The sequence below is a fragment of the Gymnoscopelus microlampas genome (assembly GCF_963454915.1).
Source record: "Gymnoscopelus microlampas genome assembly, chromosome: 8".
In the NCBI taxonomy this organism is placed as follows: domain Eukaryota; kingdom Metazoa; phylum Chordata; class Actinopteri; order Myctophiformes; family Myctophidae; genus Gymnoscopelus; species Gymnoscopelus microlampas.
The window spans coordinates 45,934,999-45,961,251 of NC_139945.1; the positions used below are offsets into that span (position 1 = coordinate 45,934,999).

Below are 26,253 nucleotides of genomic sequence, written 5' to 3' on the forward strand. Positions count from 1 at the left end.
ATTTTGGGCATATTTACGAATGGTGATTAATCATAATTAATCACAGCTAAACTGTGATTAATCCGATGAAAGTTTGTATCTTTTGAAAGCCCTAATATAGGTATACAGACAGACAAACAGACAGACAGACACACAAGGTATGAAGTAACTGTTTCAGCCGGTGGCATTGCACAGCCATTACAGAGGGGATTACTGGGCCCTAAAGAGCAATGACAGCTTTGTTTTCAGTAAAAATGCATTTAAATAGTATCTAAATCGATTGCCTGCATTTAAAATGGGGTTACCGAAATCCCTAAATAAGACCAGAAGACAAATCTCCATCTATACTCCTAAAAACATTTTTACACAAAGAGTGTCATTTATATTCAAAGTGCAGTTCATACCTTTGCCCAGATGGGGGACACCCTGCGCACGCAGCTCTAGCAGAAAAGTGTTAAGAAACTTCGTCTGCTAGGAATCAGAAACAGGCAACACAGCAAAACATAAATACAGTAGAAGCTAGAAAATGATTTCCATAAGACATAACAGTACAGTAACGCAAGTAGTCTTAAACGTTAGTGTCTGTTAGTGTATGTTGTACTACTGTATAAGTTAATATTTGAGCTTGACAATGGAATACCTGGACACCACCGCAATCCTTCCCGAGGATTCACTTTCCTCTACAACTACAGACGAACAAATGCCGTCAAATAATGGCCATAAAGAAGAGGCTGACATAATAAGTAGCAGTCGCTTCAGACGACCACCGTTCTCGTGTCCTCTGTCGGTGTCAGTGGAGCCAGTGTTGTTTCTGTCCATGTTCTCTCTGTCTCTGCAGGCTCCTCTGTCCACACAGTATCTGTGGGAGAGGATCAGTGAAGACCTGGGTTATAATGGAACTAAGGGTGGGGGGTGCGGTAATTCATCAGCAGACCCCGATCCACTGCTAAAGGTACGTCGTTTGATTGATCAATGTCATAGTTTAGAATTAGGATCCGTTAGCGTCGAGAGCAATTGCGCCGATTAAGCCTGTTAATAACAAGCCATGATTGCATTCATGGACGAACTTCAACCTGGTGTTGGCACTTTCTCCCTTTTTGGCCCGTTCATCTACATAAACGTTCAGATTTCAAATATAAAGGACATAGCCCATGGCCACGGATGTAACAATTATGTACGGGCCCACAGAAGTACCTGTATCTTCCGTATTGTTCAATAAAAAGCATTTTAATCCGATCGGTGGCCATTTTCTCCGTATTTTCGCCATATGCTTTCAACTACGCGACCCTATCGGTTGGGAGGTATATTACACTCTGATACATTTTATACTATGAGAAAATGTTTGCCGATCGGATAAAAATGCTTTTTATTGAACAATATGGAAGATACGGGTACTTCTGAGGGCCCGTACATAATTGTAACATCCGTGGCCATGGGTTAAGCACTTTATATTTGAAAGCTGAACGTTTATGTAGATGTACGGGCCAAAAAGGGAGAAAGTGCAAACACCAGTTTGAAGTTCATCCATGACGATCGTGACAGACTACCGTCGTGTGATCCATGGCTAGTCAATAACTAGTACTTCTACTGTAGTTCTAGTAGGCTACTTAACTTTAAGTATCAATTTGTGGGCACTTTGGACAAAAATATGCAGTAGTCCGTCAGAGCCAGTGAAAACAATGTACAGATCATGACAGTTTAATGAGTTGTTGTTGTTGTTGTGTGTGTCATAATTCCTAAGTATATGAGTTGTCAGTTGTGGCATATCTTCACCTACTCACAACTTGTTGACCATTGAGCTATGACCTGACCTGTCAAGTGGGCGTGGTTTGAACATGCGTTTGACTTCCGGTTGTCAAAATAAAAGTAAGGTTGACAAACAATGTTACAAGTTTTATTTTATTTCATTTATTTATTTTATTGATTCAATAAAAAAATATAGATGAAAAAACATTGGTGATCCTGCCAGGATTTTATCGGGAACACAAATATCATTTTTGTACCCTAAAAGTTATTTTTGATGGGGCCATATTTGCTCCAAACATAAAGCCTTATTTTTTTTTTTAAGGAGGAAAAGAAAAACGTTGTAGGTCTACTAATGAGACAACTGTGTTACCTAATATTCCTCAATCTGAAATAACCACATTTTCCAGCTACCGACTTACTGTAAAAAAAATAAAAAAGAAAAAAAGAAAGAAAGAAAAAACATCTCATTAAAAATATCCACAAGTTTCCGAGGGCATTGTGGGCATCACTTCCTGTCGATTTGATCAGATTTCAGCCAAGAGGGAAATAGCAAGAGTCATCTCCGGTTTACTTCCCGTATCTGCGTGACGTAGGTGCAAGACGGAAATAGCAAGACTCACGATCTCCGGTTTACTTCCCGTTTCTGCGTGACGTAAGTGGACGCCTTTTTAGGAGACAGGAAGCAGGTTGGAGTCTATTGATTCCAATGGGAGAGTGAACGTGAACACAGCTTCTGAACCATTCTTTAGCTCCATGGTTACTGAACTAAATATTGGACCCGATCGTCACAAGACACACAATATTTACAAGATTTTCATACTAAAATGGCTTTTTTTAGAGAAACAAATCAGGAGAAAATCAACTTTGTTATCAACCTTTCTCTATCCCAGCAACACACTGGGTACATACACACATCTCCGTTTGCTGGTGTGAAACAGGTCGCTACGAAACGGAAGCTCTTGTTCCGGATCCGGCAATTTTGTTATGTATACAAATGTGTTGCGGAAACCGGATGTGCTTTTTCCGGACCGGATCGCGTCCGTCTTTCCGTTTTTTTTAACATGGGAGTGGATGGGACTTCCGGCCGTCTGTATGGTCACGAACGGACATGTGTGTATGTACCCAGTGGGTACATACACACATCTCCGTTTGCTGGCGTGAAACGGGTCGCTACGAAACGGAAGCTCTTGTTCCGGATCCGGCAATTTTGTTATGTATACAAATGTGTTGCGGAAACCGGATGTGCTTTTTCCGAACCGGATCGCGTCCGTCTTTCCGTTTTTTTTTTAACATGGGAGTGGATGGGACTTCCGGCCGTCTGTACGGTCGCGAACGGACATGTGTGTATGTACCCAGTCTCGCAAGATTTGGGAAGATATCTGAAGAGTCCATCTGCAGTCTGACGGACGAGACATAGAGGGCTCTGTCCCTTATTTTTTAACTCTTTGCTCTGTCCCCATAAGATGTTCTAAAAACGGATAAACTGAGATTCTATATGTGAATATAGTATGTGAAATCATTATGGACATATTCAAAATTAAATAAAATGTGTGTTCCAATGCTCAATAATATAATCTTCCATTATTAACTGTCTTGGTTGATGGGGTATTATTTGGGAATCATGACATTTTGCTAAACATTCATGCTAAACACACTATAGTCTATAGTGGTAAAAATATATACCTTATAAATAAAAGGCCCTGTTACAATGTTGAGCAGAAACAGGAGCACATCTAGCATAAGATTGAATAATACGTGTGTGTTTGTAGGGGGGATTTTATGGGTTTCTTAAAAAGCATCTTTGCCAATAACAATGCACTTTCAAATTCAAACATGTAAAGCATTTATTTTCTTTAATGAAGACAATGAAGACAAATCGTCAGGAAGTGATGCCCACAATGCCCTAGGAAACTTTTGGATATATTCTACAATATATGGTTCAAAAGCCCAAAAAGTAAAGTGGTGAGTTACAGCACCACCATGAGGTCGATCAGTGTAATTTTCTTTTGGACAGTTATGGGTTGAGCCTTAATACACCTCTCTAAGTGTGATAACTATAACTCTTACCGTTTCTGATTTAGAGCTGTTGTATAGAAACCGACATTTTACCATACACACATGATTCACACACATGATTCTCGATGAAAGTGGTTGATTTGTTCTAATGTGTATGTGCAGCGAAAACATTGAGGAGTAGCATGCCTTTCATGCAACCACACTAAATAATCACAAAACTTGCAACATAACAGTATTATTTGTCACCTATGTCTTTATTTTAAAATGTGCAGACCGGAAGTCAAACGCTTACGATCGCTTGACATGACACAGATTAAGCTGGCTTGATGGAGCTCTCTGGAGGAATAAGGGATTCCAGCCACACTGGTAGTGCTAAGAATCACCTATTTTTATTTGCAGAGGAAAGTTATTATTTTCTTAGTACTGCAATTGAGGTTAAACAGAGTAACAGGCTCTCTTAAGTTACAGGAATGTATTGTATAGTTGTGAGTGAGGAGAAGACTTACTATAGATCACATGTTCCTTTTTCCCCAGGAGGTGGAAACCTGGACGGCTCACTGGAACCTCTACATCAACCTGGGGGGCTTTGCTGTGGGGTTGATGGTGGTGACTCTACTGGGTTCCTGGAGTGACCAGGTGGGTCGCAGGCCCGTACTCATCATCCCCAGCCTGGGCCTCGCCCTTCAAGCAGTGGTCTACCTCGTGGTAATGTACCTGAAGCTGCCGGTGGCCTACTTCCTATTGGGCAGACTTTTTAGTGGCCTTTTAGGTGACTTCAACAGCATCCTGGCTGGCTGCTTTGCATATGTGGCTGATACCAGTGACAGAGTGTCCCGTACCTTCAGGGTGGCAGTGCTGGAGGCTTGCCTGGGCATCGCAGGCATGCTGGCTAGCATCATTGGAGGGCAGTGGCGTCGTGCACAGGGGTATTAAATGGTTATTAATGATCAAGTTTGCTGTAACATCTCTGTAATTTCCAGTCACCTAATGCTCACTTCACTCAAAATGTAAAACAGACCACAATGTTTCTATTATTTATGCTTTTTCTATATTTGTATTTCTTGATTTAGATACATCAATCCATTCTGGCTGGCGCTGGCCACCAACCTGGCTGCAGCTCTTTATGCATATCTGTTTGTGCCCGAGTCTGTCCTCCCAGACCCCAGTGCCCGGCTCCTCACCACTCGCCACTACCGTGCCATCTACAGCCTCTACTCCACAGGGGGTGCCACCAGTGAGGGCGATGGAACATTTCGGAGGAGAAAGCTATGGCTGTACACGCTGTGCTTCTTTGTGGTGGTGACAGTTCACTTTGGCAGCCGGGAGCTGTACGTGTTGTATGAACTGAGCACACCGCTGTGCTGGGGTCCAGGCCTCATAGGCTACGGCTCGGCGGCTCAGCACCTGGCCTATGTGAGTAGTCTGTTGGGACTGAAGGTCATGCAGCGCTGCTTGAAGGACGCCTGGGTGGCCCTAGCAGGTCTGGTCTCCAACGTGGCCGGGCTGCTGGTCATCTCTGTGGCTGACACCACCCAGCTCATGTTCACAGGTGAGAGAAACCTACGGGAGTTAACCACTTGAACCGCTGTGTTGTGAGCTTGTAGATTGGCCTCTACACAAAAAAGAGATTTTGTGTAGAAGGAAACAAAAGCAGACTAGAGCCAACTCAGGTCAGTTTTATTACTAAGTCTGGAGGGTTTAAGTGGTTACTTACTGTTACCAGAAACTGTGTCCACACTTTGCACCATTTTGTTGTTAGTTGATTGGCCTGGTTAAACAATGGTTCACCAGTTTCCCAACAACACTAATACAAAGTCATTTAAACAGCAGTTTTGAGAGGGCATTCTTAGTATAATTATATAACAGTTCATGAGGTTTAACCTCTTAACCGTGATGCAATGTGCTGTCAGCCTGTAAATATTCTGTCTTTGAGATAAAAAACAAGGCAGATGCCCATTGGTTATGATGATGCCGGTGTGCTGTACCCATTATCATCATGGAGGCCTGTCTATGACGTCAGTACAATTACGTCATATTGATGACTTCAGGGATCTCCATACTGTGTATATGCATAAAAGGGACCCAGACAGACAGACAGACAGACAGCTACAGAGAAATCTAATACGTATTGCTACAGTACGTCTCTATCCTGGTTGCCATGAGAAGAAGCCATTATAGCCAGCACATGGAGATGGCAGACGAAATGGAAAGTCAAAAGAGAAGAGGCAGGATTCTGGATTAAATGAATTTGTATCTGAGCAGACAGACTGTTGATGCATTGGCTGAACAATAATGATCCTCCCTGGTCTCTTTAATCTGTGCCTCTATCCCCTCTCCATCTGGTTTTGTTTCACAATTGTGCACGAGTATGAGTGCACAAGTATGAGCGTACTGTCATTTTCAGATTGGGACGCATCACAGACAGGAAGGCTAAAGGACCAGGTCTTTGGTTTATCCTGCCTTTCACTGATTCCATTCTTAAAGTGATATTTATAGCCATGTATTCATGTTCTACCTACCTTAATTGTATTCCCTTGGTGTCCCTTTTTTGACATCAAGGACCTCAGGTGAATGCAATCAACTTCCTGGTATAGAAAACCAGCAGTACCTTCTTAGGAAGTAGAATTACTGCTGAGTCACTAACCTATGGGACAATGAATCACATCCATCTTTGGTGCAGCTTATTATCAAGGAAATGACCAATGGTCTTCTCTTATCTGTCCATCTATTAGATATGACCACTACACACACACACACACACACACACACGCACACGCACACACACACACACACACACACACACACACACACACACACACACACACACACACACACACACACACACACACACACACACACACACCATTCTCAGGGTCACATGCTCTCACCTACACTTGCACACACATGGCAGAATGCATGTACTCGCACTCATAAATGTTACTACAGTTATGAGTGCGTACTACACACACAATTAACCTTGGGGTACATCCCCAGTCACTAGGTGGGGCGGATGGGGGGGGGGGGGGTGAATATGTGTCTAATTTCAATTACATTTTATTATACTGCCAATTAAATGTTACTATAGTGCCAACTGCCAAATCACAAGTTGTCTCAAGACACTTTACACACTAGAGCGTAGATCATCTGCTCTACATTTTGATGTGCTATACTGTATGTGTATGTACTAACTAGATGCATGCATGTGCGGAAAAGTCGACACTGCAGACGCTAGTTCTTTACAAAGAAGACAGGAAATATGACATTTAAGTGTGACTAGGAGGAGGTGTGGTGGTAACACACACACACACACACACACACACACACACACACACACACACACACACACACACACACACACACACACACACACACACACACACACACACACACACACACACACACACACACACACACACACACACACACACAGTGACTTCACTGACCTCAGAAGACAAGTGTGATGGTGTGTGTAAAAACAAGATCACCAAACAGGAAGCTCAAACCCAAATACTAAAAAAACACCCATCACCAGCCAACCAACCAGCTAGTCAACTGACAGACCAGCTGCTGTAGCTAACCAGACCAGGTTCATGTTATATGAAGCTCTCTCTTCCCAAGACGGACCCAGGGGCAAGGTACTCTGACCCGGGCGCCGCCAACATGATCGTGGCATTGAAATATAGTGTTGCCTTAGAATGTACAAGTGACACATCAGAAACTAGACACTTTCCCACAGGTTGAACGCTATCACATTTGTTATCGTCTTAATTTGACAACTGGCATTAGTCACAAGAATTTTACTTTGCAACATGATCAAACATAATTGAATAAGTTAAACATAATATGATAAAGTAAAATTATTTACAAACAGGCTGAAACCCTGATAACCAAAGGTCACTAATATGCTACAGTACTTGTTTGGATTTTGGAGAACAGTGGTTGCACAGAGCAAATGTTGTGACTAATATTAATTAGCATTGAGAGAAGTGGATTAAACCTCAAGTCTAAGCAATACTGTCTATAAGTGTGTCCTCATGAAAGTGAGTAACTGATTTGGCTCTCACCAGGCTATGGGCTGTATTTTCTCGCCATGGCTTCCACTCCTGTCATCAGGTCCAAGTTATCTAAGCTGGTGGGCCCATCAGAACAAGGTCAGTCACTGGTCAAAAGGAACTCACATACTGTACTTCATCTATACATCATACTGCATTGGTTACATACTGCACATTAATTGGCATGCTGTTGTAGTAGCACATACACAACATGCCTTTTGACAGAAGTAAAATCATTAAAAAAAATATACAATTATCTTTCAAATAATTTCCCTAACTTATACGGTTGCATTCTTTGTATGTTGATGTGTGTTCCAGGAGCCCTGTTTGCCTCAGTAGCCTGTGTGGAGGGGCTGTGTTCTCTGGTAGCCAGTGGCCTCTTCAACTCTCTCTACCCAGCCACATTGCACTTCATGAAGGGATTCCCCTTCCTTTTTGCTGCCATCCTCCTTTTTATCCCTGCTGGAGTCATTGGGTGAGTTTTCCCATTACTCAAGTAGAAGTATGGTTATTGAAGAACAACAGTTGCTCTTTTGAATACTATTTAGTATGGCCAGCTTTGAGGGCTAATGTGGCATCCTGACTGTAAATATCTCAGTCCCACTCCAATGCAGTAACACTCTGCTCTCTTTTCTTTATAAGAAAACTGTCTCAAAAATTGTCTTATGAGAGTAAATATGTAAGCAAAGCCAACTTAAACGGAATATCTTCCTGATTGTGTCATAAAAGCATAGCTGTAGGCTACAGTGTTATTCTTGCCTATCCAAAAGTAGTTGAGTACAATGACAAAGCTACTCAATACCATTAATAAGAGTGCTCGTAATTGGTTACTTTCCACCTTGCCTATAATGTGGCTAAATACCTAAGAACAGTATTTTCCATGTTTTACATGTTTGACTGCTTACCATGTTGTTTGTTGACTAGGGTTCATGCCATTTACTCCAATCTTGCATTTTTGTACAGTAAGTCACTCCGGATAAGAGCATCTGCTAAATGCCTAAATAGAAAATTGTTATCTGTCTAGGACCTTGGCGTTTCAAGACCATAGGAGAGACCACAGAGATGATTCTACAGAGTCCTGACCTGACACCCAAGTGCCATAACCTTACAGATGGTGATGGTTTAGCCTGGTATCAGGCTAGTAAACCTTAGCACCTACAGTATTAAAGGGATCAGTCTTTTTTTTTATACTTAAATCTTTATCCTACGATTTTGTAACCCCATTTTTTTATACCCAGTGCCAATTGTCTATGTAATCCTGGGCACTACACTCCCTCTGCCAACCTAGGTAGGCCAGGGCCAAGCTCATGCCTCCTTCAATGCATGAGAGCCAACTGACCTTCTTATCATCTGACAGGGGAGAGTTTCCCTGGTTGGACGTAGCAAAGGGATCAGTCTTGTGTATTTCTAACTCGGGGACAAACCTTTCACCTCGGTAGAATGATGGGTTAGAGATGATAGTTATTAGCCAGCAGCATAAATTTGATACTCACACCACTCAAACCAAAAGGCGCAAGAACAAAGGAACCATTACTGAGAAAAATGTGTCAAATGTTTTGCTGGTGTGCCAAATTGTTAACTAAAATCATAGCTATCCCTTAATGATGATGATTATGCACAATGGTGACTGATTCATTAACTGTACCTTGCATTGGGCAAAGTTCTGTGCAGCTAATAATCGTTTTAATTACAGACAGCTAACATTTCTCTATTAAATGAAGGTATAATAATTCCAGTATTAGAATCAAACAATAGTATTTAAAACAGAAATGTATTTGCACAAAAATGATCCCTATCATTTCAGATCATAAAATCCCTGTTATACTCAATCATTGACGAAAGGCAAGCAGAAACGATCTTACTCAGGAAACATGAAACTCAACACCAAATAATTATCACTGTCAGCATATAGTCGATCAGCCTTTGCCAAACGTGTCCAGGCTCAACCATTACTAATGCTCAGCAAAATGACAGCCATGGGCTTTTATCTGCGGTCAGGGATTACTGAGTTACACCACTGTCCCCTCCATAAAACCACATGGTTTTCCCTGGATGCCAATTATGTGTCCTTCTCTCGTGCGTAGGCACACAAAACTGGATAGCCCCAGAGCACAAGGCCAACAGCAAGCAGAGGTCAAGCCACAGACATATGAGCACCAAAACCACTATAAAGGCGTGATCACAGGTTAAGTAGAATATAAATACATCCATTTTTTAATTCATCCACATGAACAATGTGCCTCCTTAGTCTAATGGAAGAGGAAATGACTAATGCGCCAGTCAGTTAGTTAACATGAAATATTCATGAGTTACAGTTCCCAATCTTCATTGGTCGCTGGTCGGAGTAAAAGGCAATAAATGGAACTGCACAGCCATTTTACAATTCAAGTTAACACAGTGCATTACAGTAAAATACGATTTTCGATAGTTCTTCTTTCTGTACAACATATTTATTGATTAGAAAAGGGAACAGAATATGTGCACCCGTCACACTAATAAAATGTGTACTTTTGTTGAGGTCAGAATCCCATAAAAAACAAGTCTTAATCTAAAGAGATATTCTTTGGCATACCTTTTTATATTTAGATTATTAAGCAAGGCAGGTATTGAGGCTTGATCAAATTAAAGTGGTAGCACATGTATTTACAATTTGATGCAATTCATTCTGAAGAATAAGATATATGATATAATTGATGCAACGTTGCAGAACACTTGTGAATTTTATTGAACCGTAAACGGTTGATCCTGATAATCACATATTTATCTCAACAATTAAACAGAATGCGTTTTTTCTGTTACTACTGTATATTCACAGTAATTAAATGTCACATTGCGTGCACAGGTGAAACATTGCTGGTTTTTCTTTTATCAAACGACCATTCAGGTATACTGTAGTTGAGAACAGGTTTTCTTATTTCTTTATTGTCAATCAGCCAAGTAATTAGTCAACATGTGAAAACCACAAGTCACATTGTTTAGCGGTTTACCCTAAACATGTAGTACAGCATGTTCAGACAGTACATGACAAGGCCTTCTAAAATAAAGACAGATGGAATCTTAGACCAAGAGGGCTCCTTATAGGTGTGAATTCTTAATTTCAATATGTATCTATCTTTTCAAACATGAAACAAAATGTGCTTCACAAGCAAGCAGTGTTTGATACTGCACAGGTATATTTATTTTGCATTGCCTGAAGCATACTGAGGTGCTTACTTTGTAACTTTTGAAAGAAGGGCTATGATGAATATACTGTAGGTTATACCAGCTTGTACAATTGGTAATTCTTGCCTTGTAGTGGAGCCACCTGTACATTAAACCATGTCAAATCAATGTGCATACTGATTGTAATTTGTGACATGAACATGAACCAACAAATCTACCAAGATGAACCGAAAACTAGAAACCACCATAAACATGGTAATGCTATTAGTGTACAACAGAGTTCTAATACATATTACTTTAATCCCAAACCTAATTTGGTCCTGTAAAATGATATAAGGCAAATAGAAATGATAGATTTCTCTTCAAAAACTATTCATCGTTTTGCAGGATGTCAATAAAGGCTGATATATCACTTTACATTTCCTGAGAAACAGAAATAGGCTTATACCTGATAGCACATACAGTATGAGGGTTAGTACATGTTTAAAACATATTACATATACATATATAGTATATACAATTTGAAATGTAATTTTACCATTGCAGATATTGCCTATAAATACTGTATTAGTTCTTGGGGTGAGAATCCTTGTAGGTAGCATCTAAATATTACTTGGATTTGTTTGTCACATGCATTGGAGCAGAGAAAATGCATTGACCAATTAAGCATTGGCCCTGTTTTATTTGGCATTGTTGGCAGTTAATAGGGAGCTGAGGTCAAACTATTTCTGTGTTTGTCCTTTTGAGACATCTTTGGAGTCCAGTCGGTCTTGGCCTTTCAGAAAGCGTAGGATCTTCTCAATGGTAGCCTCCTGATACTCATGGGACCACCTGATACTCATGGGAGTTAAGAGAAAGAGGCACAGGGACAAACCAATGGTCTGTTGTCATATGCAAAGTATTCAACCGAGTGCAAAGAAAACAATGTAATGCTACAAAGGAACTACGATAGCAGGTAAACATCAAACCTAGGCTAGCATCTGTCTAAAAATGCTATCTAAATAACATTCTTGTATTCATAATCCTCTAAGTACAAGACATGGTCAATATTGTGTCCATACTGTACATTGTCAGTACTGTGATGCTACGAAAGTAACCTGCATTAATGATTGTGCTATCCCAAACTAAACAATCATTTGGTGAAAAATAATATTTATTGATAAACAGTTTTCAAACAAGTTTTCAGGAACTCACTTAATGCCATTGAAGTTGAGGATAGACCTCATGTCCTCTGGCAGCGACATGGGATCTGGCCATGAGAAATTATCTGTGACAGGAACAATGTTCTTCTTTCCACCCAAGGCTGTGACAATCTCCTGAAAGATTTAAAGTTTTCAGTCAGTCAAAAATATAAACCCAGAATGTGACCTCATATACTGTAGGACAAGGTGATTGGGTTATATCCGAAACAGTGGGATCTGAAAATGTTTTCAATGTAGTCTGAGCTCACATTTCAAAGGTCTAATAGGTCATTGTCAAAGTCTACTCCTCTGCACCGGCTTCGGATGCTGTCAATGCACTGAATGGGACACGTCAACATGTCACAGCTTTCGTTGTAAGCTTGTAGATCAGCTATTTCTGCTTTTTTAATGTACATGAAAATGTATGAAACTTTTTTTTTTTCAACATGGAAACGATTATGATTCGTATGATTTTCTCAAATAATTGCGATTAGATGATTATGTAATAATTGTGACAGGCCTACATTCCTGCACGATTAAACAAGTTGTAACCTACAAAATAATCTTAAAAGAAAAACAAATATGCAGTGATTGACAACACAAGTAGGCCTACAGTAGGCTACATTATTCCCTCACTGGGAAATTATAATGAAGTGAACTCACCAAAGATCTAACCAAACAGCCTCGCCCAGAACAGTGCCTATCAATTGATTGTTAATAAAATATCAAAGCCATAATTTACGGTAACAACACTGTCCCACATTGATCAGACTGTTAATATTCTGTTCACGTTGGTTCAGAAACTATTAACTTTCTGTCAAAACACTCAATTAGGCGGGAGAACCAGAACGGAACCGGTTCCACGCTGGTGGAAACGAGGTATCTGTATCTGTAGGTTCATTGTCGTCTTTTGCCTGTGAGTATGCAACCAGTATTTGTTCTTGATTCTAGATTCCATGTTTAAGATCTGTTCCCAGTGTGTATTCTCCTTGTGGTGTCTTAGTTGTTTTTTTCCCTTGAGCTCCCAGTTATATTTACTCCTTCTGTTCTTGTCAATAAACTGTTGTAACTCTGCTCTGCCTCTGGTCCTGCATTTGGGTCCTACATCTCCTGACTCGCACGCAGGCATGCAGGCCTGTAAAGTTAATCTGAGACACCTCAAGACTGACTGTACTGACCTTGTGTACCCAGTCCTTCATGGCAGTGTCACCCATGCACTTGTCAAGTGCGTTGGCAGACAGGACAAGGATGAAGTTTCGTGCTCGCTGTACACTCTGAATCAGTTTGTCCTCAAATTTTCCAGCCTCCAGCTTCTCCACATCTATGAAGACACTGAATCCACGCACTTGGAGGTGCACTTTCAAAAGGCTTAGGAAAGGAACGGGAATGAAAGACACAAAAAGGTGCCTTAATACAGACAGGTAAACATATGGAAAGGATTTGCCATTTGGTGAACTTCATATTCATTGGAGGACTTTATACAATGTATAGTAATGCATATATTTATAGTACGGGTACGGTAACATGGTTAGCTAGTTCCATGCTCTGTATGTTTTAACTAAATAGAATTACCATGTCTGCTTATCACTTAAAAGGTAGGGTAAGTGATATTCCTTTGTTAAAATAAGTGTTAAATAACTGTATGTTCTGATAGTAATCATTGCTATATAGAGTGTTTGTTTAGTAACAGGGGTCTCCCGGTCTCTCCAGATCTTTAATAAACAGAAAATGCATTTTCAGGTCGGGATATCAATCTGGACAGAGATACAGGATAAACAAGTGGAATTGGAAGTGATGACACAAAGAAATAAGCAGACAAATGTATAACTGGAACAATATAAAATTGAAGCTGATAAATGGGTACTCTCTCCTGATTGGTTGAAAATATGCAACCCACCTGGAAACGTATTTTCTGTTTATTAAAGAGCTGGAGATGTGGGGTGACCCCCGTTATTGAACAAACACTCTATAGCAATGAATACTATCAGAATATAGTGCTTTACAAAAACTTTTCTTCGTCCAAAGAATATGGCTTACCCTACCTTTAGCTTTAACTTAACTTTAGGTCATTAATCAGACTAATCAATATTGTCAATTATTTAAAAAATCGATTCAAATCTTTTACATCGATTCGTTGACATATGATTGTTTTCCCCTAAAATCATCCGTAAAGGTAATCTATTAATCACTAAGGATATAGTAGCCCTATTAAAACCCAGGGATGACCTCCTGTCCTAACCGTATAAGATCAACACTGATAAGGCACTTATCCTGCTTTAAGTTCAAACCTGGCCAGCTGGGAGCCGGTGGTCCTACGGTAGCTGATGAACACATCGGGGCCTGGAGGCTGGGCATCCGTGAGGCAAGGCTTGTAGGGCCTGCAATTAGCTGCCAGGATTTTTGCCCGGTGGACACCATTCTCCACGTGGCAGTCACACTGGAGCTGGTGGTCAGTCACGTTCTGCACATTATTGCGATCCACTCCTGACAGAACGAGACCATAGGTATACTGCCGGAAACGGGGGTCCACATCAGCCAGCCAGTCAGCCATGTTGTTTGGGTCACATGTGGAATAGTTGGCGTAGGTCTTTAACACACGCAAGTCTCTTAGGAATCTGGAGTACCAGGGAAAAAAGGTCATCAGAGTTTTAACTTCAACAAAATGATTCCTGTGCAAATGCCCAAAAGTAGTAATCGATATTTTACTCAGATCCTGGCTTCAAAGGCTTTGTACCACACACCTCTTGCGCGAGAGGCCCGCAGTCATGCCTAGGTCAGTTTTCAGATCCTCATCAGTGATGTTCAGAAGGAGGTCCCCATCGACCTGCAACTCCTGCCATTATAAAACATAGTATATGAATATATCATAAGATATATATGACAAGCAAGGAGATGAAGATACAGTAGATACCATCGTTCACTAATGAAAATGTATAAACCAACTACCTGGAAACGTTCACAAAAGGCGCTGAAGCCTATCTGCTGCAGCCAAGTCTTCACCTCACCACTTTTCCAGTTGGGCACAGATGACAAGATACGTCTTGGCACTTCCTCACCCATCATACCCAGTGCCCGTTTGGCAAGGGAACAGGCTGTACCATTAGTGCTGTACATGACAATCCTCTTTAGGCTCTGCACCGCTCCGATTTCTTGAAATATCTTGACAGGAGGACAGATTAAAATTGGCACCTTTCTACTCAAGATGACTTTGAAAAGTCCCGATAAAGGCTATGGTTAAAATGTTGTCAAACATGGAAAGTCTGATTTCAGTGAATTTTCACTGAAATTATTTTAAAACCTGTTGTACCTGCATCTTAACTTGTTTTTGTCCTTGAAAATGTATTGCATAATGTGTTCACTCGGTTGTAGAGTGTGACAGTTGTAGCTGTCTGTTTTGTTTCTTTATTGTTCTAAAGGGTGATTTATACAGGTCACTCTTTGGAGAAGAGACTTTTACGTGGTTAAATAAAGGATATTATGAAATGTGAAACTGGCAGTACCTTGGTGTTACGTTGACGGGACTTGATGCTTGCCTCAACACAGAGGTAAAAGGCAGCTATGCACTTCCCCTCTAGTCTAATCCCATCCAGCAATGGCAGGAGGTGCTGCAGGTCAGCCGCTGTTCTCCCCTGCATGCTGTCAGCACTGTCCAGCAAGTTACGAGCAAACTCATCTGGGTCTAATGACGCAATAAATGGCTCCACCAACTCCAAAGTCCCAGATTTGACCACCTCCTTCTCAATTTCTCGGTTGGCAGCTAACAGAGCTACAGCTAGGCAGGCATAGAAGCGAATGAGTTCATCCTCTTTAGAGAAAGCCAGTGGGAAAAGCCATTCAGGAGCTTGTTTCTCGATCATCAGCCGCTGGCAGCGGTGGCCTCCATACATGGCACAGTTGGCTAGGGCCACCGCACAATGGCGCAACACTGTGGGGTCTGTACCTCGGCACCAGAAAAGAAGAGTATCCATGGCGCCATTGGCGATGAGCTGTGCCGATGTTTCTTCTGTGTGTTTGAACATATGCTCCAGGATCCCTGAGACGCTGCGTGCCAGCTGGGCATCTTCCTGCTCTCGGGTTAGGTTGAGGACAACCCCCAGCCCCATGCGCGCCACGTAATCTCTGGTGGAACATAGGGTTTATTTATTGTAAGGAAATGCACACAATGATCATTTCCTTATAAATAAGAGCCACTGAATCATGATTCAGCAGCTCTAAATATATAAGGAAATGATCACCAACACCAAATACAAGCGTTTGACTAGAGGTGTTAATAGATATTTTTCACAGCAGCCATTTTGCCCTGACAAAGTAGGGTAAACAGGCGTTAGCCTACCCATGATACTAACTTGAGTTCCATTCCATTCAGGTCAGAGTCAGTCAGTGGTGCTGATATTATTGTGCATGTTGGCTTCCTGGAAAGACTCTGCTCCACTAAATGGAGAGCAACCTATTAGTATAATTGGTGGCACCTGTGTTTATCCTACCTGATGGGTCTAATTTTGTACCATTTTCTGATGGATCTAAAGTGTACCATTTTCCATGTGTTAATATGGTTAAAAGTGTCAGTGCCTCTCAGGCAGCCTGCTACATTGTTTTGGTATGATGGGCTCCTTCAGCTATGTCAACATTATTAGATAGTGTTGTTATAAACTCTGTGCATAAATGATACCCCAACCTTGGTTGCCCAGGAAACGGAGCCATAACTGACAGCTGAAGTGGTGACGAAAGGCGTTACCCAACGTTATGTGTATATAACTTTGTATCTCTGTTTTAACGTCAGAAGAAATATATCTGGAACCATGCATTTCAGACGCTTGTAAGATCTCTTCTCTGGAATAAACCCAAATACTATTATTAACACGTTTCCTTCCTCCGTTTCTTGATGTAATTAATTCTTATCTGACTGAAAGATATGGACCGATATTTACTAGGAAAAATGAAGCTATCACTACCCATGTCAATATGGCAGCAATTTTGATAAGACCCTCGTTAGTTCTATTTTAGCCTTGGATCAAGACTACCATAGATGTATTTGATCGAGTCTGACTTTTACTTGTTTCGTAACTATGATAGTCAGTCTTGGGCTGCACCCTCCAATAGCACTGGACATCCGCGCGGAAAGCCCGTACTTCTCCGTACATGTACTTTAATGTACTTACACATATATAAAGTGCTGACCCTGTAGCCCCGATGTTAAATCAACATTAAGAACCCGTGTGCACTGATATCCAATAGATATGTGTTTTAATCCCGTCTGTGTCGGATTATGTCGGAAATTCCCTGTATTCCTCAATGGGCAGTAGTGACGGGGCGCATCCGGTGAAAGACAGAATTACACCCATTGTAAACAGGAAGAAAACGAGGGGGGAGAATGGCGTTCGGCCACAGACGGGATTACAACAAATATCTATTGAAGAATACGGACTACTACATTAAACAAAGATTCCGAATGCTGAGTTAACATTTGGAGCAACCGGGTAAGCACCTAATATTTTGCATTTGTACATGTTCGGAGAAATACGGACTTTACTGGTGAACGTTCAGGGCACTCTGGGGGGTGCAACCCAAGACTATAGATAATGTCAAAATCGATAAAAAAAATACATCTATTTTGATCCAAGGCTAGGCCTACTTATGAGTTAATGCCATACATACCTGTTCTCTGAAACCAATATCTGTTCCAGCAGTTTCGCCGATTCGTAGGTGATCTCCACCGCAGGTGTCTGCAGCAGCTGAAGGAGCAGCTCCAGACCTCCATCCAGCCGGATCCTGATGCAGATCTCCTCGGCCACCTGACGGCCAACGGTGGGCAAAACCCAGGCCTCCTCCACCAGCTGAAAGATCTCCGCGATGGCCCTGCGGGTGTCATCCAGATCCGACGTGTCTTTGGCCGACTTCAGGGTTTTGATGGAGGAGCGGAGGGCAGGCAGCGAGCTGTCCAACACGACCTGCACGTCAGCGTGGACCCCCGGCGACACGGACTTTGGGGGGTCCGCGGCGGACCCAGAGGAGCCGCTCCTGCGGGTCTGGAGCCGGCTGACATACTCTGGCACCGTGAGTCTCTCTGAGCTGAACATCGTGGACAGATGTCGATAAAGCCTCCACAGCAACACGGTTAGAGACAAGAGCATCTACTGGCTATAAGAAGAGGGCTGGTTGAGGCTGGTCCACATCTAGAAATTATGAGATTTATCCGTTATTCCGAGACACCAAAAATAACACATAGAGGCTTCCGTGCCCAGGGGAGTATAGATTCTATCGTGTGTAAACAACAGGACTCTACTCTGTCTTGCGTCAATTAAGTAGCCTCGATCGGCCTAGGCTGTAGTCATTAAAAGTGACGACTTTCACGAACACACAATCGCATAATTTCTCCTAATGTCATCTATGGAAATAAGAGTATAAAGACTTACACGTGTCGTGATCAGGTGAGCTATGATAGCAATGCGTTAAAGCTTGACACTTCCTCTTTTATCAAACAGTTCAACACAGCCCACAGCACAGTGGGCACACAACAGATCAGAACCACTAAATATTCGAGTCAGCTCGGTTGAGAATGTGTGTGGATCTTGGTCCAAGGCTGCCAGAACCCCGTCTGTTACACAGCAGATTATTGTATTTAGCTAAGGAGCGGAAAAAATAGACAACAATGCAGTCCAATTGTTGTCTGCCAATCGCTTGCAGAAATTGAGGTTAGGTTATCCAGACAAAGAAGACTTGTTTATCCCATCACGCTCTGCCTGAGAAACAGTTCCAATCCGCATAGATTCGGCTCTACGGTTCGTCAGACCATGACTTATTATTTGTATTTCTTCTTTAGTTCTCCCAAAATATCTCAGCTCACCCTGTGGTCAGTCAGCATCTTCATGCAGCATCATCATCATTATCATCATTGGTGTTCGGACCGCCCTCTGCCTCCAGATAGAGAAACCTCTCCTCTCTCTGCACCTCAGATGCAACAACACACACAGTACCAGTGTTTAGACACAAGAGACTGTTGCCTCCTTGTGGAGCAGCAGTAGAACAGCAGAGAAGAATAAAATACAGGAGACAACCATCCAAATGCATGTCAATTAGAATTACAAGACCTAGTGGTGTAAAGTAACTAAATGTACTTAAGTACAATTTTGAGTTTTATACTTTACAAATTTCAATACGTACAATTCTACCCCACTACATCTCAGAGGAAAATATTGTACTTTTTCCCCACTACAATTATATGAAAATTTTAGTTAATAGTTACTGTCACGGGGCAACCTTTTCACAGTTACATTGTAGATTTTTATTATTATTATTACAAAACACACTAACCACTTCAGCCATATATATATTGCGTCCATTTGAAGATTGCAGATCTACAAGCTCACGCGCGAGGCATTGTGAGCTTGTAGATCGTCTATTTTCAAAAGATTTTTTAGACATTTTTAACTTGTGAAATGGGACATTCTGTTTACTTTTGGTACTGTAAGTATATTTTGATGCCGATACTTTTGTACTTTTACTCAAGCACATTTTTAATACGGAACTTCTACTTGTAACAGAGTATATCTACATTGCAGTATTGATACTTTCTTTTACTTAAGTAAAACGTGTGAGTACTTCTTCCATCACTGCTACCACCTGACTTGAAAGACACTTGTAGGTCCAAGGACTTTCCTTGGACCTACAAGTGTCTTTCAAGTCAGGCTCTTTGATCTTGCTTTGCATTGTTTTGCATTCTGTGTTCTGCCCTCACTGCTCCATGAGCACGCAGCTATAATGCAGACTGGTACTTTCTTGACAAAGTGACAGGTGTTTTGTCTTCTTTATGATGTTTCCTTCACAATGGCTGAAGAATATAAACTTAAAATCATTTTAAATAAAGCAAGATGTCACATATTATGCTGTGTAATAATGATGACACAACATGAAACATAAACTACAAAGATGTAAAAGATAAAAGCTGCACATTATTAGCTGCAATTCACTAAGTGCTACTTGCCATGCCAACATATTTGATAATGCTTCCGATTCATACTTTTGAAAATACTCAAAAACAGCATTTGAGTCAATGCTGTTTTCTGTCATCTCATTCGCATTTGCAGCAGTATGAATATTCAAGGAAACAGGACAACACAGCCTTTCAAAATGTAATGTTTTTTTTTATTTTTCTTTTTACTAATTTTTTTTTTCCTTCTCTTTTATGGGAGGGGGCGTCCTGCTTTGTTGAAAGCCTAGTATGTTTTCTATCAACCCACCCACCCCACCCCTCCTCCATTGATTTTCTGCTTCAGGAGAAACTGGAGTGCAAACAAGGTTTGGGTAAACAAGAGGGTGAATGACACTTATTTCCACTGATTGGTAGCACAAGGCCCAGCATTACTCGTCTACTTACGGGACTTACACATTCACAGAGAAAGCATGAGACTGAGGCCGATGCTGCTGTTAGCTCTTCTGGCTATTGCCTTTGCTGCAGAGGGTAAGTGTAAAACTAAGGATTCATTTGATCACTGATAATGTAATTTATATGAAGTAAATATGTTTGTTGTAATAAGTAAAAAACAATTCTGTGTGCACTTTGGTCAAGTCAAGGAGACATCCATATTGGCCAGGGAAAGTCGAGGCCTAACAAGTTTTTAAGAATGTAAAAAATGTCCCCTCCTGATTTCAATAGGTGCTATATGAAAAGTGAAATATTGCTGGATGTACAGTATATGTATTAGCGAGGGAAAAGTAATTCATGTTTTGTAAGACTTCATGTGGTAAGTTATGGACACCAAGCGTACTGTAGGCCTATGTGCTTTATCTGAAGTACAAATATGATAACGAACAATGTAATAGGCTATTAGGCTACAATATTAAGTAAAAACAATGCTGTGCCACAAGTTGGTTTATCTATTCTATCCACTCTGTCTATTAATCTCCAGAGTCGTGTATGGATCGCTGTGAGAATGGATTTGATTCTCAGAAGAGCTGCCAGTGTGACTCTATGTGTAAATATTACACTAGCTGTTGCTTCGACTTTGAAACCATTTGTCGCATGAATAGTAAGAAGCTTCTTTACTAATGTGTTGATAATCCATTAACAGGCTTATAATCCCCAGTAAAGATAATGCATTGGCCATATATATTATATATGGATTTGGTAGATATCAAAGTCACTACCCAGTGAAGATGGATAGATATTATACTCACTAATATAGCTATTTTGTTCTGTCTCAGACCGTGGGGACACATTTGTCATCGCTGAGGATGATGATGACAGCACTCCCACACCTCAAGTTGAGTCTAGTCGCCATCGGGCTCAACCCACACACCGACCCCAACCCACACGCCACATGACCCCAGACCCAGTAACACCAGGGGCACTGGACCCTGTAACTCAGAGGGTCCTGACTACAAAGACACCAGTCATTTCACAGAGAGCTCCCACCACACAAGCTCCCACCACACAGAAAGTGTCCATGACCCAGGTAGTAACCACTGCCCCAGAAACAACAGCAACCACAGAGATAGTGACCACAGAGATAGTGACCACAGAGATACTGACCACCACAACTCCCACCCTTGACCCGGATGCTGACATCTGTAGTGGTAGGCCTTTTGACTCCTTTACACAGGTGAAAAATGGCTCCCTCTATGCCTTCAGAGGTAAGCATGACAAAGTAAATGAATGAATGAAATAAAATAACTTCTATCAATATTGTTCTCTAGTTTCCATTGGTGTTGAGCAGAACATTGACTGAAATGACATTAAACTTATCGCAAATTTAAGTTTAAAGCCATTTTAAACTAATCTTTTGTGTCGCCCAATATGAAAAAAAAGGGGACTACTTCTTTGAATTGGACCAGAAGAGGGTGCTACCTGGTTATCCAAAGCTCATTAAGGATGTCTGGGGCATCAGTGGGCCGATTGATGCAGCCTTCACCCGCATGAACTGCCAAGGAAAGACCTACATCTTTAAGGTGGGAATGTGTCAATGAAGAAAAGTTGATCTGAAGTCTTTTCTGTCGATTAATTTAAGTAATTTACAGGAGTTGGGTTTATCTCTGCTGTGACAAGGAAATTGTTATGCTAAAGCAAATCAAAACTGCCTACAGGGAAACAGGTACTGGAGGTTTGATGATGGTGTGCTGGATGGTGACTACCCAAGAGATATCAACGTGGGCTTTGACAAGATTCCGGATCATGTGGATGGTGCCTTTGCCCTCCCTTCCCCTGCTCACCATGCCAAAGAGAAGGTCTACTTTTTCAAAGGTACCAGCAAGTAAATGTTAAACTATTAATAATAATGTAGAGAGAATAATCGCACATCCACTGTTACTTATTTCAGGTGCGTTGGATAGTAGATAATCTGAATCAAACAAGAAGTCCCGCACACTGTATCTTGCTGTGGCAACTCACTTTTTTTAATGACAAACGTTTCGGTCCGTCTGGACCTTCCTCAATAGTGTCTTACACACTATGAATAGCATTACGTTTAAGACACTATTGAGGAAGGTCCAGACGGACCGAAACGTTTGTCATTAAAAAAAGTGAGTAGCCACAGCAAGATACAGTGTGCGGGACTTCTTGTTTGATTCAAACTATTAATAATAGACATACATGAGTAATAGCCCAAGCATCCCTATTCCGGGGGGAAATTTGGCGAAAATAACCGATCTACAAGTTTGTGTTGCGATCTAACTCTATGGTTGCGATGCATTGTGGGTTTGTAAATAGGTTATTTTCAGCAGAGAGATTTGGTGTAGAGCTGAAAAAGAGCGCACCAAGTACAGTGTCAACTCAGATCCGTTTTACTCAGCATAGTAAAAGTATAGTAAAACCAGGGTCCCCACGGTCATGAAATTCCTGGAAATATTTTTAAATTAAAAAAATAATAATCCAGTACTGGAAAAGGTTTGAAATTGATCAAACATCATCAAAGGTCCTGGAATTTATCAAGGGTCCTGGAAAAAATATTTGGCTATGCATTGTTTTTGGCTATTGATTTTGTTAAAACAAAACATTTTCATAAACATGAATAATATTACACGAAATATGTAACATAAGTAGTTTTTCGCCGAACGGGCTGTGTGACGGCAGCCTAATGTATGTCTCAAACTTTATTTTTGCTACACTGCCTATCTTTGGGCATTCTACATAGGAGTAAGAGACACATTATTGCGCCGAATGATTGTTATATAGGCCTGGAAATTGGGCTAAATATTCTGGAAAAGTTTTGGAAATTCATTGCTAAAAATGTGTGGGGACCCTGTAAAACTAAGTGGTTAAGTTAATATGAAGTTATCTGCATATTAAAGAATGTGTCATGTCTTCTCCACCAGCGGACCAGTATTACCTGTATGAGTTCATGCATCAGCCATCACATGAGGAGTGCATAGCTATGACCGAGAGGTCTCCCTCCACACTCTTTAGTCGTTACATGGATGTGTACTCTACCAACTTCTACGAGCAGCTCCTCAGTGAGCTCTTCTCTGAACGTAAGTTGTCCTGTTGTGGGTGATCTAAATTATGTGAGCATTTTGGAAGTTTTAGGCAGAAGAGATTTTGTTGACTTCACACCTATAGACCAATTCAACATTCTAATGTAGCTAGGAGATGTAAAAAGCCATATCAGCATCCTGTCAACTGTTTACACCACTGGGAAGGCGTAGATTCTAGTAAATTGAGAATAATTAAATAAATTGCTTGTTTAATAATTGCTTGCTTTAGTTTCTTGGATATTAAGATAGTTTGCTAGGTTAACAGTTGCAAACAGGAAGTTCACAAAGGTTGGAACATTACAGGATACAAGATTTCAGGATAGTTAGGCACCTGGATGATTTGCCCTGAAACATCTGAGTGTAAAGTTACCTAATTTTCCTACTTAGCGGCCCTTATGAGCGGATAAAGTTTTGGCATGGATTTAATGTAGTAAAGGTCAGAGTAAAGATGTGTGAGGAATTAAAGCAAGAGCCCCTTACCCATACCATCTCGTGTTCAGGACAGCAGTTTTATTATTTACAGTTTGAAACAGTATATATTTTTAATTTCCATACCCTCTTCCTTAGTGCCCGGGCATAAAAGTCATCATCATTTCATTAATAAGGACTGGAAGGGCATTAAGTCACCCATAAATGCTGTTCTGGCTGGCAGAATCTTTGTTGCCCCCTCAAGACCCACAGGCCGTGATGACCGATATGACCCACAACGGAATCAACAATATGGCCAACAGCATTATCAACAGTATGGACAGCAATGGGAACAGCAATACGGGCAGCAATGGGGTCGTCGCAGGCAAAACCGCTCGCCTTTTTGGGAGACCATGGCAGAGCGAGGGATGAACATGGGCCAGGGCTTTGCTGATAGAGGGATGGACATGGGGCTGAGGCTGGCGGAGAGGGGCATGGAAATGGAGGGGAGACTCGGAAGGGACTGGGACGGACGACGGGATCAGGACCGGGATCAGGACCGGGATCAGGACAGACAGAGGGATGGTAATCGTAGAAACGATGGCAACTACGACTCTAGATATAACCCCTATGGGAACAACAGGGAACAGCAGAATTGGCCTCTACAGAGTGTGTACTTCTTCAAAGGAGGTAATGCTAATGTAATAGGCAATGTAATCCTTTTGATGTACAGTATATAGTAGATAGCAAGTTCTTTGATAAATTATCTTTCACACAGGTCCTTTCTGTATTTGCTTTGAAACATAAGGAATAGCTGTAAATATATGTTTCAATAAAACTGGTCAAAGAGAAGAAATAAATATCAAACTCATCTATGTTTTCCAGATAAGTATTACAGAGTGGACCTGCAGACCAAGAGAGTGGACCCTGGCAGTCCTCCATACCCCAGATCCATTGCCAAGTATTGGCTCGGCTGTTCGGACCCTATTGGGGCAGAGAAATAGTTTACATCACTCAGTGTTTACTACTTTTGAAAATGTAATGGAGGCGACAAGTATTTTACATCAGGGAGTATTGCTACTTAGATCAGCTGTAGATTTCATGACTGCATTTTTTTTATAGTGATAACTAAGTTGTATAGCCTACTGTAGTATAAACCTGCAGAATTATCATATCCAAGTGTGGCAATACTGCTTTTTAAATGTAACCTAACTGATTATTTTATTTGTATTGGAAGACCTATGAATCATACTGTACATACAGACTGTTGAGGATAAAACCATAAAGAAATCATAATCATAAATCCATATCAAATCCAGGTATTATTTTCACTGTGGTCATCTGTCAAACAAGGTGGAGACAAACATGTGTGGCAGTTATAGCTACATTCTCAGATTGGTAGTTCATTTAATTGTTATATCCATTGTGAAGCACCTACTGTATGTAAAAGATCCCTATACCAACAAGACTTGAATTATTAAAGACACACATTAGCTATGCTGTCTCTTGTGAAGATAGTGTGTGCTTCCCTGACGTTATGTTGTGCTTCCCTGACATATAGGCTACTCAACAACATGGCCTTTATTGGAGATCAATAAAGGTCCACCACTCCTGTACACCACAGCACTGGACCTCATGATGGTCAAAGTTCAACTGGTTTATTTTTGTTGCTCAATGACTTTGTCTCTTCTGTATTCAGTATCAGTTAACTTACTTAGTGACAATATGCAAATAAACACAAGCTGAGATTCAGGGTTAGCCGAAGCTTGTCACAGATCTGTTCAAAGACATCTTCATTCATCTCTGATACAGAGCCTGCTTAAGGGTAGACTTGGAGACACTTACTACAGTACTAGTAAAACTGTAAAACTGAATTGTTGAAGTTACAATTTGAAATGTGTATTGTAAATCATATTTGCCAAAATGACTACTCCATGACCAAATTAACCATATTCAAATGGCAGCCATTTTGCTCCTATGTTATACTGGTATGAGTATGACATGAGTGCAAAATGGTTGCCGCAATGAATATGATTCATTATTGCTCTAGTAGCACATCACTGTTGAGAGGCTGATTGTGGTTGTGCTGGCATGGCAGAGAGGTCCTTGGAGGCTGACACAATGCAGAAATATCTGCCTGGTCTTGAGCCCATCAATTATATGACAGTACAGGCAATAAAACACCTGGCGGGGCAGCGTGACCTGGATGCAGATGTGAAGAGGGACAGCTGGAGAAACTGGCC

At 41.1% G+C, this 26,253-nt stretch overlaps 3 protein-coding genes across 4 annotated transcripts; 2 read left to right on the forward strand and 1 right to left on the reverse strand.

Annotated features, from left to right (window-relative positions):
• Window positions 1–418: 418 nt before the first annotated feature.
• On the forward strand, window positions 419–9,287 carry slc46a1 (solute carrier family 46 member 1). Of its 2 annotated transcripts, XR_014601345.1 has the most exons (7): window positions 419–931; window positions 4,276–4,667; window positions 4,812–5,290; window positions 7,809–7,892; window positions 8,112–8,268; window positions 8,818–8,957; window positions 9,177–9,287. XR_014601345.1 is itself a non-coding variant. In XM_084065247.1 (6 exons), exons 1-6 carry the CDS (start codon window positions 611–613, stop codon window positions 8,873–8,875), a joined length of 1,491 nt encoding a protein of 496 aa, XP_083921373.1. In that variant the 5' UTR covers window positions 419–610; the 3' UTR covers window positions 8,876–9,003. The 2 variants fall into 2 exon arrangements, 1 of the variants encoding a protein (XP_083921373.1); XM_084065247.1 differs by lacking the exon at window positions 9,177–9,287 and having other exon boundaries at window positions 8,818–9,003.
• A 2,362-nt stretch (window positions 9,288–11,649) lies between these two features.
• On the reverse strand, window positions 11,650–19,020 carry sarm1 (sterile alpha and TIR motif containing 1). The gene is made up of 9 exons (XM_084065246.1): window positions 18,981–19,020; window positions 17,792–18,309; window positions 15,637–16,255; window positions 15,083–15,295; window positions 14,878–14,969; window positions 14,425–14,751; window positions 13,315–13,504; window positions 12,150–12,271; window positions 11,650–11,786 (listed from the first exon to the last, which is right to left on the reverse strand). Exons 2-9 carry the CDS (start codon window positions 18,265–18,267, stop codon window positions 11,678–11,680), a joined length of 2,148 nt encoding a protein of 715 aa, XP_083921372.1. The 5' UTR covers window positions 18,268–18,309; window positions 18,981–19,020; the 3' UTR covers window positions 11,650–11,677.
• Window positions 19,021–21,047: 2,027 nt separating this feature from the next.
• vtna (vitronectin a) lies at window positions 21,048–25,396 on the forward strand. Its single transcript, XM_084064693.1, has 7 exons — window positions 21,048–21,162; window positions 21,338–21,766; window positions 21,942–22,081; window positions 22,217–22,373; window positions 23,444–23,599; window positions 24,170–24,700; window positions 24,896–25,396. Exons 1-7 carry the CDS (start codon window positions 21,051–21,053, stop codon window positions 25,012–25,014), a joined length of 1,644 nt encoding a protein of 547 aa, XP_083920819.1. The 5' UTR covers window positions 21,048–21,050; the 3' UTR covers window positions 25,015–25,396.
• The last annotated feature ends 857 nt before the right edge of the window (window positions 25,397–26,253 follow it).

Bases quoted from the DNA above. Each gene is read 5' to 3' on its own strand.
- slc46a1 (XM_084065247.1), top strand. From the start codon at position 611: ATGGAATACCTGGACACCACCGCAATCCTTCCCGAGGATTCACTTTCC. The intron at 932-4,275 runs GTACGTCGTTTG...CTTTTTCCCCAG, and splicing joins ACCCCGATCCACTGCTAAAG to GAGGTGGAAACCTGGACGGC. The intron at 8,269-8,817 runs GTGAGTTTTCCC...TTATCTGTCTAG, and splicing joins ATCCCTGCTGGAGTCATTGG to GACCTTGGCGTTTCAAGACC.
- sarm1 (XM_084065246.1), bottom strand. From the start codon at position 18,267: ATGCTCTTGTCTCTAACCGTGTTGCTGTGGAGGCTTTATCGACATCTG. The intron at 14,752-14,877 runs GTGTGTGGTACA...CTGGTACTCCAG, and splicing joins GCGGGCCTCTCGCGCAAGAG to ATTCCTAAGAGACTTGCGTG. The intron at 12,272-13,314 runs GTCAGTACAGTC...TAAATCTTTCAG, and splicing joins TGAAGGACTGGGTACACAAG to GAGATTGTCACAGCCTTGGG.
- vtna (XM_084064693.1), top strand. From the start codon at position 21,051: ATGGATCGCTGTGAGAATGGATTTGATTCTCAGAAGAGCTGCCAGTGT. The intron at 21,163-21,337 runs GTAAGAAGCTTC...GTTCTGTCTCAG, and splicing joins AACCATTTGTCGCATGAATA to ACCGTGGGGACACATTTGTC. The intron at 24,701-24,895 runs GTAATGCTAATG...TATGTTTTCCAG, and splicing joins TGTGTACTTCTTCAAAGGAG to ATAAGTATTACAGAGTGGAC.